Source organism: Tachysurus vachellii, chromosome 19 (genome assembly GCF_030014155.1).
Source record: "Tachysurus vachellii isolate PV-2020 chromosome 19, HZAU_Pvac_v1, whole genome shotgun sequence".
In the NCBI taxonomy this organism is placed as follows: Eukaryota; Metazoa; Chordata; class Actinopteri; order Siluriformes; family Bagridae; genus Tachysurus; species Tachysurus vachellii.
In genome coordinates this window covers 14,840,309-14,860,466 of record NC_083478.1, presented here as the reverse complement: position 1 = coordinate 14,860,466, position 20,158 = coordinate 14,840,309, and the positions used below count along the sequence as shown (strand labels likewise).

General features: G+C 39.1%; 1 protein-coding gene across 1 annotated transcript in view; it reads left to right on the top strand.

Annotated features, from left to right (window-relative positions):
• Positions 1-15,141, top strand: part of sars1 (seryl-tRNA synthetase 1) — a 19,330-nt gene extending 4,189 nt beyond the window's left edge. The window contains exons 4-11 of the mRNA XM_060893983.1: positions 1,033-1,191; positions 5,920-6,063; positions 6,352-6,507; positions 7,977-8,198; positions 8,501-8,630; positions 8,896-9,053; positions 9,172-9,301; positions 14,780-15,141. Coding sequence (XP_060749966.1) covers positions 1,033-1,191; positions 5,920-6,063; positions 6,352-6,507; positions 7,977-8,198; positions 8,501-8,630; positions 8,896-9,053; positions 9,172-9,301; positions 14,780-14,940 — 1,260 coding nt within the window. The 3' untranslated portion in view covers positions 14,941-15,141. The remainder of the gene's footprint in view (positions 1-1,032; positions 1,192-5,919; positions 6,064-6,351; positions 6,508-7,976; positions 8,199-8,500; positions 8,631-8,895; positions 9,054-9,171; positions 9,302-14,779) is intronic.
• Positions 15,142-20,158: the final 5,017 nt, after the last annotated feature.

Genomic DNA, 20,158 nt, shown 5'->3' with positions numbered 1-20,158 from the left:
TCTTCACTTTGACTCTCTTTTCCACATCCACTCTACATAAAGTTGTTGAGTCCTCATGCAATTTGACACAAATTTGTACAAAAATCTCCAAATAATCTGCCAAATAAGCTTGAATTTTTTTTGCTCTGGATTAGTCATGGATAGCAAACTGCAGTCCAAAAAATCAAATCTACAGGCATAGAAATAAATCAACAGATTTAAGTCTTTCCCCATACTCACAGAACCTATAGAAAATCTTCATACCTCTTTGAAGTGAAATCCAAACTATTTAAAAAAAATCTTTTCCAGCTTTATTTACAAATTTTGCCGTACAACATCAAACTAAAAGACAAAGTAAAAGGCAACAGTTCTGAAAATTAACTGTAAAATTAGTGTTGGGAAAGTCCTCAGAACCCTGATTTAATACTTTGTAGAGCCACCTTTTTACTTCAATTACAGCCATTATTCTTTTTGGTTATGTCTGTACTAGCATTGAATACCTAAATTGGGGAATATTTGGCCATTCTTACTTTCAGAATCGCTTAAGTTCAGTCTAATTCTGTGGCGAGCAGCAATGGGCCACTCTCTTCAAGTCCATCCCCTTTTTTTTCCGGCAGATTTAAGTCTTTCCACTTTTAACAATTGACATTTTCTCAAGCAGCTTTACAGCTTCATGAGAAACAGATTAAAATTTTTAAAGTTTAAAGTTAATTAAAAAGCCGCTGTACTGTTCTTCTGGAAGTATGTTTAGGATCATTGTCGTCTTAAAAGGTGAATGGCCTGCTCGTCTTCAGCTGACTAGCAGAGGAACCACGTTTTCCTCTAGAATTTGGATGTACTTGTCATTTACTCTTCAATCCTGATCTCTTTTTTTTTCGATTCAGACCTGTGAAAACTTACATAAAATATACTGTATTGCTTGAGAACTAAGCAGAATGATTTTTTAACCCTTATTTCATATTCTCCATTAACTTGCATGCTAAAGGTGCTTCCAGTACATGTTTAGTGTTATTACTTACAGCGTTCTGTCTATTTCTGTAATATCCCTAACAGACCCTGACTGTGACGCAAATTAAAAAGGTTCGAATGCTGGTGGATGAAGCAATTCAAAAAACAGACAATGAGAGGCTGAGGCTGGAGATGGAGCGTTTCGAGTACCTGAGAGAGATTGGCAACCTCCTACACCCCTCTGTTCCCATTAGCAATGATGAGGTGAAAAGATGCTAAATTTGGAAAAGCTGGACCATATGTTGTTGCTTCATTGATTCTTAACTCAGTAGAAAGTGTTTGAATTGAGTAAATGGAAATGGAATTTGGGCTACATGCACAGAGCATTCAATTCAATGCAATTCAATTAATTTGTATAGCACTTTTAAGAATTGACATGGTCTCAAGCAGCTTTACAGCTGCACGAGAAACAGATTAAAATTTTTAAGTTAAGTTTAAAAAAGTTTAAAATTAATTTTTATCAATAACATCCATCCTAATGAGCAAACCTGTGCTGATGGTGGCAAGAACAATTCCCTAGATGATATGAGGAAGAAACCTTGAGAGGAACCAGGCTCAGAATTCAGTTCAATTCAAGTTTATTTGTATAGCACTTTTTACAATTGACATTGTCTCAAAGCAGCTTTACAGAACATAAACATAGAACAAAAGGTTAATATAAAGAATAATATAAAGATTAATAGAATGCAAAATTCAAGATTAATATTAGATAGATTTAGTTCACAATGTGTATGTATATATCCCCAATGAGCAAGTCTGAGGTGACTCGGGCAGCAGTGGCAAGGAAAAACTCCCTTAGACGGTAAAGGAAGAAACCTTGAGAGGAACCAGACTCAAGGGGAACCCATCCTCATATGGGTGATACTGGAGGGTGTGATTATAAAAATATAGTCAAACAGATGTTATATAGATGCAAAAGACCACATGGAGTTCACATCTCCTTTTTAGTATCGCAGAGTCTGACTGGAGCTGGTAGATCTCTAGATGCCTCAGGATTCTCAGAGTCCTCAGAGTCGGCCTCATCTCAGTGGAGGTCCAAAATCATCGCACGGAAGACAATCGGAGCTGGTTTAGTTTCTGGATGCCTCGGGATGGGTAGAAAGAGAGAAGCAGTGGAAAGGGATTAACATATCTGCTGTTCATAAAATGTGCAAGTCTGATATAATAGTGCACAGTATTATGGGATGTATTATGTGTACGCCTAACTAAAGAGATGAGTTTTTAATCTACATTTAAACTGGGAAAGTGTGTCTGAGCCCCGAACACTATCAGGAAGACTATTCGGGAGCAAAACATGAAAACGCTTTACCGCCTTTAGTAGACTTTGATATTCTTGGAATTACCAGAAGTCCTGAATTTTGTGATCTCAGAGAGCGTGAAGGATTGTAACGTGTTAGAAGACTAGTTAGATAAATGGGAGCTAAACCATTAAGAGCCTTATAAGTGAGTAGCAACAGTTTGTAATCAATTCTAAACTTAACAGGTAGCCAGTGTAGAGATGATAAAATTGGGGTTATATGATCATATTTTCTTGTCCTAGTGAGAACTCTGGCAGCTGCATTTTGGACTAACTGTAGCCTATTTATTAAAGATGCAGGACAACCACCTAGTAATGCATTACAATAGTCCAGTCTAGAGGTCATGAATGCATGAACTAGCTTTTCCGCATCAGATACAGACAGGATGTTTCTCAGCTTGGCAATATTTCTAAGGTGGAAGAAGGCTGTTTTTGTAGTATGGGCGATATGATTTCAAAAGACAAGTTGCTGTCTAATAGAACACCCAGGTCTTTCACTGTCGAGCTACTAGTAACAGTACATCTAGGGCTGGGCAATTAATCGAAAAGTAATCGAAATCGACATTCAGAAGCTATAATCGATCAAATTTTTCCAGGTCGATTATTTCGATTACTTTCCCATTAAAAACAGTACTGCGTGTGGAGTCACATGACCCCGCTCCGTTACGTTACGTTATTCCACCGACATGTCGAGAATGGAGAGCTTAAACACTCAGACAACTGAGCAACAAGAGCAGCTTGTACCAAAGAAAAACGCAGTCTCTGTCGTTTGGACACATTTTGGCTTCAGTAAGGATGACATCGAACAAAATGAAGTTTTACTAAACAAAACTTGTCAGTGAACTATGAGAGCAAAAAAAATAAAAATAAAATAATCGTTCATTAATCGTAATCGAGTTAAAATGTTTAATTAATCGAGATTTTGATTTTAGGCCAAATCGCCCAGCCCTAAGTACATCCCTCTAAATGGAAGTTGAATTGTGAGAGTTTCTGTGTACTGGTTTTTGGACCGATAAGTAGTATTTCTGTCTTATCGGTGTTTAATAACAGAAAATTACAGCTCAACTTAAAGCCTGTCCATGAATATCTGTGTAATTTTGTAAGCGATCTAGAAGAATGTTGTGATCTATAGTGTCGAATGCATCACTAAGGTCAAGTATAATAGTGACATACAGTCTTGGTCTGAAGCTAAGAACAAGTCATTTGTAACTTTAACAAGTGCAGTTTCTGTGCTATGATGGGGCCTGAAACCTGACTGAAACTCTTCAAAGATATTGTTCTCCTGTAAGAAGGATCACAGTTGAACAGACACAACCTTTTCTAGTATTTTAGACATAAACGGAAGATGTGAAATAGGTCTGTAATTTGATAGTTCATTAGGATCTAGATGAGGTTTCTTAATGAGTGGCTTAATAACTGCCAACTTGAAAGATTTAGGGACGTAACCTAAAGATAGCGAGGAGTTAATAATATTAAGAAGAGGCTCACCAGCTTTATATAACACTTCTTTCAGTAATTTAGTTGGGATGGGATCTAGTGACAAGTTACAAGTTGTTACAAGTTGTTGATTTAGCTGTAGTAATAAGCTTATCTGTCCTGTACTTGTACTTGTAAAGCACTGTAGTTGTGAGTGTAGCACTTTAGGTGAGACTGGGTCACACAGTGCTCTCACATGTTGAACATCACCTATTTTGTTCCTGATGCTTTTAATTTCATCAGTAAAGAATCTAATAAAATCCTCTCTACTGAACTGTGATGGAATAGTGTGTTCACATTTCTGTTTTTTGTTAATCTAGCCATTGTGCTAAATAAAAACCTCAGAAAGGAACCCATGGGTGGCCCATTTGGGTGATAATGTGCAGTAAATATTGTAAATATAATCATTTCTACAGCAATTTGTAGTTGTGTGGAATTGTGCAATCAAATGCTTCTGAGGAACTAAGAGGTCAGCACAATTTCTGAGTTCATTATGGACTTGACACTGATTCCTTGCTGCCAAAGTCTTCAGATTTGTCAATGAAGACCCGAGCACAAAGTTGACCAATGGCAGTTCAAAGATAGTCTCCAAGTGGTTCTATCTACAGCAGTCTCATGGGTCTCATGGATTCAGATCTATCCAAATACAGATAAAACCCTGCTAAATGCAACACCAGGCGATGAGACTCCAACCAGGGTAGGGTATCAGGATGGATCATGTAGTTCAAGACAGAAGAAGACACACAGAGAGATAGAGAGATGGAAAAAAATGATAGGTGTACTTGAAGTCCTGGGTTAAAAACTAACATAAATACATATGTAAAGACATTATGTGCAAAGTACAGGCAGGGACTCCAGCAAGACTCGTTATGACCGCCTACTTAAATGGAAGAGCTAGAAGGTGACATGAGGGCTTCTTGGGACATAAAGTGGACTATTGGAAAAATCATTTTTGGATGAATGAGACCTAAATAAAACCTTTTGGTTTAAATGGGAAGGACTATTTTTGGAGAAAGGAAAATATTTAATTCCAGCATATGAAACTTATACCATTTGTAAAACATGGTGGTGATACTATCATGCTTTGGACCTGTATTGTTGCATTTGATCCATTATTGATGGAACAATGATTTCAGAATTATACCAGATAATTTTAAAGGAAAATGACTAGACATCTTTCCATGAAGTGAATCTAAAAAAATGGATCATGCACCAAGATAACAATGACAAGCACCCAAGTATATCTACCAAAGAATGATGGAGGAATGAAGAGGAACAAAGATAATGTTTTGGAATTGCCAAAAGTCAGAGTCCCCAAGCTTAATCCAAAAGAAATGTTGTGGAAGGACCTGAAACAAGAAATTCATGTGAGGACACCCAGTGTTGAAATGGTGGGGCCTATAAAAATGCTTTGACTTTTCTATAAATTAATGCATCAACATTGGTTAACTAGGTTGCTTATTTTCTCTGCTTCAACCACATCCCTTTCAAGAACTGACTGTTCACAGAGCTATCTAAATGATAAAAGCTCACTGGGAAAGCACAGTGGAGGTAGGACAGGTCATGACTTGTAAATGGCTCCTTCTGGAATAAGCTTATTAATCTTAATTGATGATGAAGCATCAGAATAAACTCAGAAGTCTATAAAATATTTAATCTGTCAATGTACAAATTCATTTAATTGGGAGAAACTTCAGCAAGACAGTCAGTGACAGTAGGACAGCATGTCACTCCAACACAACAGGGGTTTAAAAAAAAGCAAAAGATTATAAACTGTCCACCGTGGATCACCAAACCTTAACCGAATTGCAAATATATTTCATCTCTAAGAGGAGACTGAGGGGACAGACAATACAAACAATGAAGGATGCTGCGGTACAAGAATAAAAAAAGTTTGGCGGTGTCCGTATGTTGCTAGCTTGATGAAAGCAAGGGATAAGCAACAAAATATTAACTATTATTTACATTAATATCTGTTCCAATACCTATAATTGTGGTAGTATGCCACCAGTGGTGACATGTTCTAAGTTGTTTATCTAAATACCAGGAAATTAATTCTGAAATTACACAAGGTTTATTGCTCCTGGTATTCTATTTGGCAATTCTACTTTGCATAATCTGAGATTATTAGGTTGTTGATTAATGTCACTTTTCATTAGGATGCTGATAATACAGTTGAACGAATCTGGGGTGACTGCTCAGGGCAGAAGAAGTACTCTCATGTGGATTTGGTTGTCATGGTGGATGGATATGAAGGAGAGAAAGGTGCCATCATTGCAGGAAGCAGAGGATATTTTTTGAAGGTTGAGTATAAAAATTTTAATCTGATTTATGCATAATTAAATCAATTATTCAAAATTATTCCTCTTGAGCATGTGTGGCTGGTGGGCTCTTAAGCCACAGAACATGAGAATTTTGAATATCATACACTGAATAATGTTTATTAGCTATGTGTAAATAGTGATTAAAAAATCTGCTAAATGATAATTTAAATATTCATAATGTAACATATTAGGGCATTGCCTTGCATTTTGAAACACAATGTATAATAACCACTTATTTTGTTTGTGTTGTATTATTATTTTTATCAGGGTCCTCTGGTTTTCTTAGAGCAGGCTTTGATTAACTACGCCCTGCAGATCCTTTACAGCAAGAATTACACTCCTCTGTATACACCTTTCTTCATGCGTAAAGAGGTCATGCAAGAGGTTGCTCAACTCAGCCAGTTTGATGAGGAACTGTATAAGGTTTTTAGTATTAATTTATTACTTATTGACAGCAGTAGGGGTGTAAAATGGAAGAATTTGTCATGGTTCTATAATATGTACTCTTTGAATTTACTTTTCTTTCTTTTGTTTTTTTTTCTTCTCTTCTACTTTGGCCATAAAATGTCAACCTTTGCTGGCCATATGCATGAGAGATGGGATATGAGGCTATATGAGTTATTTAATTTCCTGCTTAAAAACATACACTGCTCAAAACAATTAAGGAAACACTTAATCATCAGTTACTGTGATAAAATTGGTGCAAGTTAGAGCAGCCTGTAATTGAAATTTTTTAATTAGATTTTCGGTGTGATTTTCAGTCCAGCCCTCAATGGGTTGATGATTTGCCTGTTATTGGTATTAATATTGATAGAAAAATAAAAAAATATTTTATGGTCTGAATTTAGCAGAATTTGATTTTGATACCTGTGTCTTAAAATGTGAACCTCCAACTTATGTTGTTAATGTTTTTGTTTTAAGTTTGTTTATAATGAAATGGTAGTTAATAGTAAAAGTTAAAACAATAGAATTTATAAATGCCATTTATATCATCTAAAAAAGTAACATGAAATATATATCCTTGAAAAATCAGCTAAAATTATGACTACATTTAACCAAGCAATAATTGTATGAAGTCTGTGATTTTTTTTTTTTTAGTTCTTAGGACCAGGTTTATCTGTTTTGAGGGAAAAGGTTTCTTTTCTAGTGCTCCAAACAAGCTATATGCAGTGGTGAAAACTTTCTGTAACCCAAATGAAGTGGTTCTAGTTTTTAAAATAAATTCCCCTTTCTCTAATGGGCAAGGGTGGGAGACGTGCACAGAACAGATGAAGAGCGGGAGTGAGAGAAAATATGTGGCAGCCAGACCCAGCAAACACTGCCAGGTGGACTGCCTCCACCACTTTTGCCAGCAGTGGCAATGGACATAATCTGTTGTCTCTTTAGTCAATTGTGTGATAAACAACATTTCAAAAAGGTCTACAACCTTCCTGGTATCAAATTTGCATCCTTTGCATCCACAAACTTGAGCAGCTTATCAGACATATTTTGGACCATGACATCAGTGGTATCTATATACATTTACAAACCTTACTTGACCAGACCCTGCTTCCACAAAAGGCAAAAAAAAAAAGGTTTTCTTTAAATATGAGATTTGCAAATTGTGCTAGTGGTAGAATTGCATCGCATCTATTGTAAAATATATTGTCAGCTAATTTGTTCATTTATAAAAAGAACTTGTTTGTGGGACAAGAAATTGATGTTTCACTTATGCAAATTGCAAAAAAAACATTTAAGTTTTGAAAAAGTTTTGAAATTAACATTCATTTATTACATTAAAATAGATCATTTTTTTGTTACTTTATAATACTCTAAAAAATTTTATTTTAATACATGTCCTCGTACATTCCTCATATGTTTTTCTCTTTGTTCCCTCAACCCTACCTTTGCAGGTTATTGGCAAAGGCAGTGAGCATTCTGATGATACATCAGTGGATGAGAAGTATTTGATTGCCACTTCAGAACAGCCCATAGCAGCCTTCTTGAGAGATGAGTGGCTTAAGCCTGAGGACCTGCCAATCCGCTATGCTGGCATTTCTACCTGCTTTAGACAGGAAGTGGGTTCCCATGGCCGGGATACTCGTGGCATATTTAGGGTTCACCAGTTTGAAAAGGTTAGTGTGTGTGTGTGTGTGTGTGTGTGTGTGTGTGTGTGTGTGTGTGTGTGTGTGTGTGTGTGTGTGTGTGTGTGTGTGTGTGTGTGTGTGTGTGTGTGTGTGTGTGTGTGTGTGTGTGTGTGTGTATACAGCAGAGAGAGAGATAGATAGATAGATAGATATTTGTATATAATTGACTTATTAACTGGGGTAAATTCAGCAAAATTTACTAAGTTTTGTAAGTTGTACTATACTTTTGATTATTGAACTGTAACTTTTTTGAACTCTAAAAAAATTAACCTCTGTAAAATCCAACACAGATTGAACAGTTTGTGTATGCCTCACCTCATGACAACAAGTCATGGGAGATGCTTGATGAGATGATCACAACTGCAGAAGATTTCTACCAGTCCTTAGGAATACCCTACCGCATTGTTAACATAGTCTCTGGTCAGTCTATTTCTTCTTTTCTTAAGTTATTTTGTTAAATGTTGGGAAATGAAAATTGAGATTTGAAGTTAACTTTGTGATCACCAAGGAAGAGACGAAAACAGTAGTTAGTAGTAGATATTGTAAAGTTAAAATTTTAATTTCTTTTAATTTTAGCTATATTTACCAGAGGTTAAACATGGTTGAAAAAGCACTGGCCATATATTCTGGCAGTTTTGTGGGTGAGTTAAACTTCAAATAAATATCATTTTGGCCTGTTTTGTAGGTTCTTTGAACCATGCTGCCAGTAAGAAGCTGGACTTAGAGGCTTGGTTCCCTGGGTCTCAGGCTTTTAGGGAGCTGGTGTCCTGCTCCAACTGCACCGACTATCAAGCTCGCCGTTTACGCATACGCTATGGCCAGACAAAGAAGATGATGGACAAGGTAAAGTTATCTTTTGCTAGAGAAAAGTGCTCTTTAGAAAGGTGTTGGTACTAATTTTATACTTATGGAAAATATTTAATAATGATAAGATGATAAAAAGAACTTATTTTTGTGGCAGGCTGAGTTTGTGCACATGCTCAATGGAACCATGTGTGCTACTACCCGTGTGATATGTGCTATTCTGGAAAACTACCAGACTGCAGAGGGCATAATTATTCCAGAGCCACTAAGGAAGTTCATGCCTCCAGGTAATCAAAAAAACATTAAATATATATGAAGAGGTCTTTTCCAAAACCCGATAAACGATAAAAAAACGAGTTTGTCATGTCATTTTGCTGTGTTGTGAACCTATATACTGCTCCATCAATGTTTCATGCCAAAACGCTATATTTCCTTGTTTAAAATGTACTGCAAGATGCAGTTCCTTTCCAAACCGCGATAAGCGCCAAACCTGTTTTTTGCCTAAACGCTATATGTCCTCTCGACCAATCAGAATTCGGTGAGCGTTTGACGCAATCCAACATGGTGGCGGTCTGAGGCGAGAGATGTTTGTCTGTGCGCAGTCTTCAAAATAAGTGTTTTTAACTGTAATAACAATTTTGATGGCCTGGATGAGAAAGTGAAACCTACTGATGGGGGTAGAAAACGCCGACTGGACAAAGAAAACTACAAAAAAACAACTAAAAAAGAAGGTTCTTCACTCAGTGGGCGCGTTAATACCAACAGTGGGATGTCAACACAAGGCTGCGACCGGTTTCTGTCAGGCTGAGAAGCTGTCAACAGACGACCTAATGATAAATTTCAACAAGTTTTATGAAAGCCCAAACAAGGTTGAACAGGACAGGGCCATTCTTCATCTCATGGACATAACGCAAGTGAAACGGCAGCGTCTGAAAGTCCAGGACGTAAACAAACGAAGGACTTGTTGGTTTATGTCCCTTTTTATAAAAAAAAAAATAATAAATATTTTTTTAAAAAAATTAAAAAAAAAAAAAAAAATTTTAAAATAAAGGATGGATTTATAGCATTTTGGAAAAAAATAAAAAGAAACTTTGAATTTATATTCAAAAAAATTTAAATTCAAATTCAAATTGTTTCATTTAACAATCACTGTTTAGCATGTTCAGACTGAGCCAACAGACCATTTTAACAGGATAAATTGAATATAAACAAAATGTGTGGGTCTAGGTAAAAAAAAAAATAAAAACTATTACTAAAACATTTTCATAAAAACTATTAAATTGGATTTATAGCGTTTTGGAAAAGAGCTCCTCATACATATATATATATATATATATATATATATATATATATATATATATATATATATATATATATATATATATATAATTTGTGTGTGTGTATATATATGTTGCTTGAAAGTTTGTAAACTAAAAGGAATTTCTATATTCCTGCATAAATATTCAAATTCAAAGTGTTTGTCATATACACAGACAGAAAGCATGTTTCCCTGCACAATGAAATTCTTACTTTTCTGTCCACACTAAATGTCATACAGTAAAGTAAAATAAAATAGAATAAAACAAATAAGAGCAATAAAGGTGAGGTACAGTTCTTAATAGAGGCAATAAATAGTGAGGTAGTGCAGTTCTGAATAAGGCAATAAAGTGAGGTAGTGCAGTTCTTGGTGAGGTAGTGCAGTTCTGAAAAAATGAATGTGCAAAAATGTAATTCAATGTAAACAGTTATGTCCATGTAAACAGTGACTCTTGTCAGCTGTTTAGGAGTCTGATGGCAGAGGGGAAGAAAGAGTTCTTCAGTCTTGAGGTCCTGCATTTCACACTTCTCTACCTCCGTCCTGAGGGTAGAAGTGTGAATAGTCCGTGCTGGGGGTGGGAGGGGTCTTTGAGGATGGAAGCAGCTTTCCTGTGGACTCTGTGGTGGTAGATGCTCTGCAGAGAGGGCAGTGGAGTCCTGATGATCTTCTGTGCAGTCTCCACCACTCTCTGCAGGCGTTTACGGTCCATGACAGTAGTGCTGCCGTACCACACAGTGATGCAGTTGGTCAGGACACTCTCGATGATGCAGCTGTAGAAGTTGCTGAGGATCTTAGGTGACATGCCAAACTTCCTCAGCCTCCTCAGAAAATACAGCCGCTGTTGGGCCTTCTTGACCAGCTGCATGACGTGAGGTGTCCAAGTGAGGTCCTCACTGATGTGGACACCCAGGTATTTAAACTTGCTCACCCTCTCCACTTCAAGCTCCCGGATGAACAGTGGCTGATGCGTTCTCCTCTCCTTTCTCATGTCCACTATCATTTCCTTCGTCTTGTCCGTGCTGAGGGTGAGTTTGTTGTCTCCGCACCATGACACCAGACTGGCCTGTAGGCTGCCTCGTCACCGCCAGTGATGCGTCCTATCACTGCAGTGTCGTCCGCGATCTTCAGGATGATGTTGTCCTTGTAGGTGGCGACACAGTCAAGGATGGGGCTGAGTACACAACCCTGTGGAGTGCCAATGTTTGTGATGATACTGGCTGAAGTCCTATTACCAATCCTGACAGACTGAGGCCTGCCAGACAGGAAGTCTAGGAGCCAGTCACAGAGGGTGGGGTGCAGACCAATTGTGGACAGTTTGTGGGGGATGACCGTGTTGAAGGCGGAGCTGTAGTCGATGAAGAGTATCCTTAGGTATGAGTCCTTATTTTCCACATGAGAGAGGGAATAGTGGATGGCAGCAGCAATGGCATCCGAGGTGGACCTGTTGGGCCGGTAGGCATACTGCAGGGGGTCAGTAGTGTCTGGTATGCTGCTCTGAATGTGGGCCAGCACCACTCTCTCGAAATACTTCATGATGATTGGAGTGAGTGCCACTGGATTGTAGTCATTCAGGCAGGTGGGTGGGCTCTTCTTAGGCAGGGGGACGATGGTTGTGGTCTTAAAGCACGAAGGAATGGTGCACTGGCTGAGGGAGGGGTTGAAGATGGAGGTGAGAACATCAGTCAGCTCGTTGGCACATGCTCTGAGGGCCCGCCCAGGAATGTTGTCTGGTCCTGCTGCTTTGCGGGGGTCGATCTTCCTCAGAGCTTTGTGTACCTGGGTTATTGAGATGGTTAGTGGAGGAGAGGGGGGTTGGGTGGTCCAGGTGTGTGTGAGCCCCCTCTCTGCAGTGTAGCTGGGGGTCTCAAAGCGGGTGTAGAATGTGTTGAGGTCGTCCGGCAGGCTGTCTGTTGAGGTGATGTTGTTGGTGGTCCTGTAGTCTGATGTGCTGCAGGCCTTGCCACATCCGCCCCAAGTCAGCAGTAGAATAGAAGCTGTCCAGCTTGTCTCTGTACTGCCTCTTGGCCGCTGTGATGGCTTTTCTCAGTCCATACATCGCAGCTTTGTACTCAGTCTCATTGCCTGATCTAAATGCAAGAGCGCGAGCACGCAGCATGTGACGTACCTGAGTGTTTATCCAGGGTTTCTGGTTTGGAAACTTCCTGATTTGTATGGTGGGCATGATGTTATCGACACAAGTGCTGATGTACCCAGTCACATACTCAGCATAGTCCTGTACACATAGTCCTGTACACTGACGGAAGAGTCCTCCAGAGTGAAACACATCCCAGTCTGTCAGAGCAAAACAGTCCTGCAGGGTGCTCTCAGTCTCTGTGGTCCAGAGTTTAACCTGTTTGGTGACAGGGTGTGCTTATTTCAGGCTTTGTCTGTAAGCAGGGTACAGGAACAAAGAGATGTGGTCTGAGTGTCCGAAGTGGGGGCAGGGTGCAGCCCTGTATGCACCACGTATGTTGCTGTAAACATTTTCCATAGTGTTCTTATCACGGGTGGGAATGTCCACATGCTGGTGGTATTTGGGGAATATAGTCCGTAAACTACACTGGTTGAAGTCGCCAGCAACAATAAAAACAGTGTCAGGATGAGCCGTTTCTAACGCGCTGATGACGTCATGGAGTTTGCTGAGTGTTGCCGTGGAGTTAGCTCGTGGGGGGATGTAAATACCGACCAAAAACACAGCAGTAAATTCCCTCGGTAGATAATAAGGACGGCACTTCAGCAGCAGAAACTCCACATCTGGCGAACAGTGTTCATCAACCGTCTGTTTATCTCCACACCACGAGTTGTTGACAAACACACACACCCCTCCCCCTTTAGCCTTACTGGACGTGGCCCTTTGATCGCCTCTGTGAACAGAGTGAGTCTATAGCTGAATGGTGTCCTCTGGGACTCTGTCTGAGAGCCAGGTCTCGGTGAAAATCCAGGGACCGCACATTCGCTAGCAGGAGTCTAGGTAGCGGTGGTCGGCTAGCGCAAGCTTTTAGCCTAGTATGGAGCCCTCCCCTCTTGCCTCGCTTTTGTCGCTGTCTTCAAAGCGCTCTCCTGGTGTCAGCTAACTCACTCGAGCCTGGTGCTTCGTGGCCCCCAGGATGGTTTGGGTGGTGGTTTCGGTGGTGACTCTGGGAGCAAACAATGAGTTGTAGCTCCAGTGGAATAAAACTAGTAAAGTCAATATGTCGTGAATTAGCGATGTCAAGTAATGCCTGTCGGTTGTATTTTAGCAGTGCATGACATTTATGCACTGAAGAAAACACAAGAAACACACAAAAAAGAAGAAAAATCTGACATTTGAGCACGAAGCGAGCAAACATGTCTGCCTCGGGGGGTGCCAATATGACACAAAACATCCCTAAATCAGACAAAGTGAAACCAACCAAAGAGATCAGACAAATATATTATACTTGGTCATTTTATATTCAGGTAAATGTTCAAATATTTGTCTGTGAGAGGCAAAAGTATGTGAAACTCTAGGTTTAGTACTTAATTTCAAGATCAAATTAGAGTCTGTTTGATTTCAGTCTCCATTAGGTCTCCATGAGTGTCCTATTTTATGTAAAGAACAGACATATATCAAAGTGTGTTTGTGAATCATTGGATCATTGCAAAAATATTGGAGATTTCTGAGGACTTTCTGAGGACTGAGGAAAAGGTTACAAAATCCTCTCTTAAGAGTTTGGACTCGTAGTCATAAATGTCCTCTATTTGTACAGAATCTATAAGAACATTGGTACATTCCCAGAAGTGGTGAACCAACCACTTCACTCCAAAAAGATTACTCCAAAAGCAAAACATGTAATAGCCTTTTGGTTCAGAAAGGAATACAGGGTAACTTTTTAGAATGGCCAAGTCAGTGTCCTGTTCTTTTCACTAGTTACATTTCTTTTGGTTCCAGTATGTTTAACATCGGGGGGCACGGTGGCTTAGAGGTTAGCACGTTCGCCTCACACCTCCAGGGTCGGGGTTTGATTCCCGCCTCCACCTTGTGTGTGTGGAGTTTGCATTTTCTCCTCGTGCCTCGGGGGTTTCCTCCGGGTACTCCGGTTTCCTCTCCCGGTCCAAAGACATGCATGGTAGGTTGATTGGCATCTCTGGAAAATTGTCCGTAGTGTGTGATTGCGTGAGTGAATGAGAGTGTGTGTGTGTGTGTGTGCCCTGCGATGGGTTGGCACTCCGTCCAGGGTGTATCCTGCCTTGATGCCCGATGACGCCTGAGATAGGCACAGGCTCCCCGTGACCCGAGGTAGTTCAGATAAGCGGTAGAAGATGAGTGAGTGAGTGTAAATGAATGTCTTACACTGGCCCTTCATGCAATGTAATGCTGACTATGATGTAATGCTGAGTGACATTTTTTAATTAAATTTTACATTGCCCAAGTGTTTATTTATTATTATATTTATATTAATTATAAAATTATGATTCTTTAATTTAGGCTTGACCGAAATAATCAAGTTTGTGAAGCCAGCTCCTATTGACCAAGAATTGTCAAAGAAGCAGAAGAAACAACAAGATGGAGGAAAGAAAAAGAAGCAGCAACCTAATGCAACTGACTTGCAAGACAAAGTAGAAAATATGTCTGTGAATGACTCTTAAAATATTCTGTGTTGTACAGGAACCACTAGTATTTGGGTAGACATATCTGTCAAAATTAGTTAGTTTCATTGACAGAAAACATAGCTTAGTGTTCACTGGTGACCTGTTCTTGCTGTCCACTGACATGTACAGTACTTGCTTTAGACATCTTCAAAGGTACATGAATAATGTGGCACATCCAAATAAATGAATATGAAATGATGTCTCGCCCGTTTTCTTTTCCATATAAATATTTAGTTTGGCTTGTAAACAATTAAACAGGGCTGTATTTTGAAATTATTGACTGATTTGACATGATGGTGTTGAAATTAAGTTCACGTTTTACTGGTCTAACTGGTTTTGGTTTTTGTTGATGGCAAAGCCTTGTAAAGCCTTCCTCTTTGAAGTTTGTCACTACAGTGCAGGGATTGTTCTGTAGACAATCCACTTGAAATACAATCTCATTTTGGCAATGACAACAGAATACTACTGAGGATTCGATCAAATTAAGGGTGATTGCACATATTTCCTTTTATTTTGTGCGATGACTATATAAAAAATGAATGTAAAAGGATCCTTGATCTGCTAAAACTTCACTCCATATCAGCTTGTTTACATCTCCTCCTTATCCTGAACACATACATGCACTCAGCTAAGTAAGAGGATTTTCATCCACTTTATTAGATATACCTGTACACCTGGAAATTAATGCAGTATAGACAAACTATGACTTAGTTATGACATAGTTAAATGTGCTTAAGCCAAAAACATGGCAGTCTTTTATAACTTTATTGAATATACTATTAAACCTTTACAGTGCTGTGGAAAAAATAAGTAAACACCTGGATTTAATAATAAGTTGATCATCCTTTGGCAGCAAAAATCTGAGTGTTTCCTGTAGCTGCGGATTAAACCTGCACATTGTTCAGAGGAATTTTGGACCACTTTTCCAAACAGAACCACTTCAGCTCAGCCATATTCTCAGGTTTTCTTGGGTGAGCAGCTTTCTTGAGGTCATTTCACAGCATCTCTATGGGGTTAAGGTCTGGGCTCCGACTGGGTAGCTCAAAAAGTGGATTTTAATTTTTTGAAGCCATTCTGTAGTGGATTTACTTTGATAAGCATTGTCTTGCTGCATCACGTAACTTCTACTGAAATTAACTTCTACCCTGATAATACCCTAGTAGGACATTTTTATGAACTTGGACATTTTTCCTAGTATAAAACTAAATTATTTTGAATACACAGACGTATAGAAATATAGAAATTATTAGTGATTGGGAGATATACTATGTTAAACAGGTGTGGATTAAACCAAATGAGCATGAAGCATTAAATAATCAGCCTTGCCTAATATGAAGCCACAAAAATAATTATACCAAGTCAGTTCCACTAATTGGTTTTTACAGATTTCTGGGGCCATATTCTGATGTCCTCTGTGAATTTGCAGATTTAATTTTAAACATTGTTTCTTTTGGCAAATAATTATTTGTGGAAGACATCAATATTCATTTTGATAATTCAGGATCACTGTCTGACCCCACAGGACAGGTGGCTAATTGCTTAGAGACAATCTTTTGCTATACTCTAGATAATGTATCTGTGTTATATGAAAAATATAAAAGAGAAAAACTAGCACATTGGTATAATGATCACACACAATACCAATAGCAACTGTGACTCCAAGCATCCACAGGCTTCTTGGATCACTGAATATTTGCAGAAAATGCAGACCAGCATCAACAATGTGATTGCCATTGTCAAAGACCACATGGAGGCTGCCCAGCAGAAACAGCAATGCATATACCAGCCAGCACAACCAATAGCATTCATGCCCAGAGATCAAGTACTACTGCTCGTCCCAAATGTGGTCTGAAGGTTCCTTGCCCAGTGGCAGGGCCAATTCACTGTCTTTGAGAAAGTGGGTACAGTGAGCTACCGCCTGCAAAAGCCGGGTAAGCAAGCAGACACTCAATTATATCACATTAATGTGCTCAAATGTTAGAGAGAACCAGCCCCTGTGGTGTCTGCGCTTGCTATTTTCCCCACAGATTCCATTGAGCGAACCTTGGTGCAACAAGGGGCTGATCTCCAAGACCATCACCACGCTTCAACCAGAAGCCATGGATGACTGCTAAAGTGCGTGTGCTTCTACAGGGGACAGAGTGGCCCTAAGAACAGCAAGAGCCAAACTGTTCCGAGCCATAAGAGAGGCAAAATGTGCACATGCCCAGACAATCCACACTTCAGGACAGCAGCGACACCCGGTGCATTTGACAGGGTATACAGGCGATCACAAATTACAAGACAGCTTCACCTGCCTGTGATAGTGATGCCTCCCTCCCAGATTCGCTGAACGACTTCTACGCTTGGTTTGCGGTGCAGAACAACGTAGTGGCAAGTAAGGCCATCCCTCCCCCAATGATTAGGTAATCTCTCTATCCTCAACCAATGTGAGGAGAAGTCTATGCAGAGTTAACCCACAGAGCTGGACCAGACAAAATTCCTGGCAGGGAACACACACACACACACACAACTGTGTGGACTGCACTGACCTACACCAAATACACACTCTTCCAGTATACATCCATGTACACTGTACCACCATATCAAACTGTTTACATGCTGTTTTACAAACTGTTTTTGCTCCTTTTACATGCTGTCTGCACTTTGCACATGCTGTCTTTTTTCATTTCAATCAATTGCTGTTTTGCACTTCCTCCTGCTTAACTCTGACAAGACAGAAGTCCTTTTACTTGGTCCACAGGCAGCCAGAAGTAAGCTTTCTGATTACAGAGTCTGATTACCGACTAAGTGACTCTTTTCCTTGATTTCTGAACTGAAACTGTCCTGTGTTTTGGCTTTTAAGTAAAGCTAAGCTGGCTAACTCACCAAGCATTTTCTTGACCATAACCTGATCCTGTGCTGCCTGTGTTCTGCCTTGCAGCAGTAAGTTTACTACACAAACAAAACCCGTCTAAAAATAAGCATAGGCTTTGTGTCTAGATCTTCATTAACTAGCAGTTATCAGCCCCCTTATTAAAATGGCGGAGCATGCACCGCTGGCCATAAAAGATAGATTAGCACTCCTCCCGCTACAACCACAATGGTGCTGAAATGGTGCTGTTACCACTCTAACACGTTTTGATAGCTAGCAAGCACATGGTAGCAGGGCGAGGTGGAAAAAGCACAACAGCCAATCAGAGCAGAGCAGAAATCTTTATATTGTCTTGGAAGAGAAGAGGAAGCTGCACGTGTGGCATGCTCAGGGAGCTGAGTGTTCATTTGGCTACAAATATAATCCCCGTTTCTCTATCTTGCTTAGTTTCTCTATCTTCCTCCTGCTTAACTCTGGAAAAACAGAAGTCCTTTACTAGGTCCACAGGCAGCAGAAGTAAGCTTTCTGATTACAGAGTTACTCAGCATGGTCTTTCTATCACATCATGTGCTGCCATAAAAGACCTCGGTGTGATTATTTATACCGGTCTCTCATTTGAAACTCACATAAATAATATCAGGTAGCGTAGCCTTCTTTCATCTCAGAAATATTGCTATGATAAAAAAATATGATTTCATTACACGATGCAGAAACAGTAGTTCATGCATTTGTTACTTCTAGGTTGGATTATTGTAATGCTTTACTGTGTGGATGTTCCAGTAGGAGCATAAATAAGCTCTAGTTAGTCCAGAGCAGCAGCTAGAGTCCTAACGAGGACCAGAAGATATGAACATATCGCACCTATTTTATCCTCATTGCATTGGCTCCCATTCAAGTTTTGCATTGATTATAAAATACTATTACTGTCCTATAAAGCAATTAATGGTCTCGTGCCAAAGTACCTGAGAGATCTTTTGGTTTTTTATGATCCAAGAAGTCAAGAAGCTTTTTATTGTCATTTCAACCATATATAGCTGTACATAGCGAAATGAGACAATGTTTCTCCAGGATCATGGTGCTACATAAAACAAAGACAGGGCTAAGGACTTGTCAGTAGTCTTAGCCACATAAAGTGCAAACAGTGCAGGACAAGACAGACAAGACAGTGCAGGACAAAAGACAGTGCAGGACAAAAGACAGTGCAGACAAAAAGTTACAAGGCAATACAAAAAGTACAAAAAATACAATTGTTCTGATCCAAGTTTATTTGTCATTGTATTGTATGTATAGTTATGTAGTTTTGGTGCACCCTAGTTGCAGTTCTCTAGATAAAATAAGTGGTCATGTTTCCCATGTAGTCAGCTCCTTAATCTTCAGAGGCCATCCTTTGTTTTTCGTTTGTATAAGCATCATCTGTAAGTTAATCCTTCTTTACTTAATAGTTGATGATACATATTTTCATATATTTATGATAAGTTTATTCAGAGTTTTGATTTAATGGAGTTTTTGTGATGACGGCCTTTAGCTATTAGCCTAGCCTTTGTTTGACAGCGTTTAATGTGCTAATCTTAATCTATTTTGATGAGATCATTTCTGTATGTCAATATTTGTATTTGTTGTCAATTTCTTGGTTATCTGATAATCTCATTTAAGAAAATTGATGACATTGATTTAATTTGGGCTATTTTCAGATATACTCTAATTAGTCATTAGTTAATTTTTCTGATTGTTGTTTATTTGCTGTTTGTTGCAGTTTTACTCTTAATTCATAATGTACCTGGCATCTTATTAAACGTCAAAAACTAAGATGAATCCTGACTCGTCTGTACTTTATGGATGGAGTTTGGCTGGCTGTTAAATTGCATTGGTAGATGCAAGGAGAACAGTACAACAATACACAAAAGACAGTAAACAGAAACAGCGCCGACCAGTGTAAATACTGTATGTGAATACTGAATGTTCAAACAATATTTCGTGCAGTAACATTAGAATGAACACAGTTTCTTAGCAGCGAGTCCTTGGCATAATATATAGAATTGTGCAAAAAACAGCAAATGACTGAAATATTGTATAGTATGTGCAAAATGGCTGAGATATTGTACAATATGTGCAAAAACGGATGAAATGTTGGACAGTTTGTGCAAAACAGCAAAAAAGTGTGCAAAACAGCATGTAAACAGTTTGATGGATTGTAAACAGCATGTAAACAGTTTGATGTGTCAGTGTGTGTGTTTTGTGTGGGTCTGTGCAGTCCATACAGATGATGTGTGTGTATGTTGTGCTCAGTACAGTTCAGTTCAGTTATTGAGAAGTCTGATGGCTTGTGGGAAGAAACTATTACACAGTCTGGTCGTGAGGGCC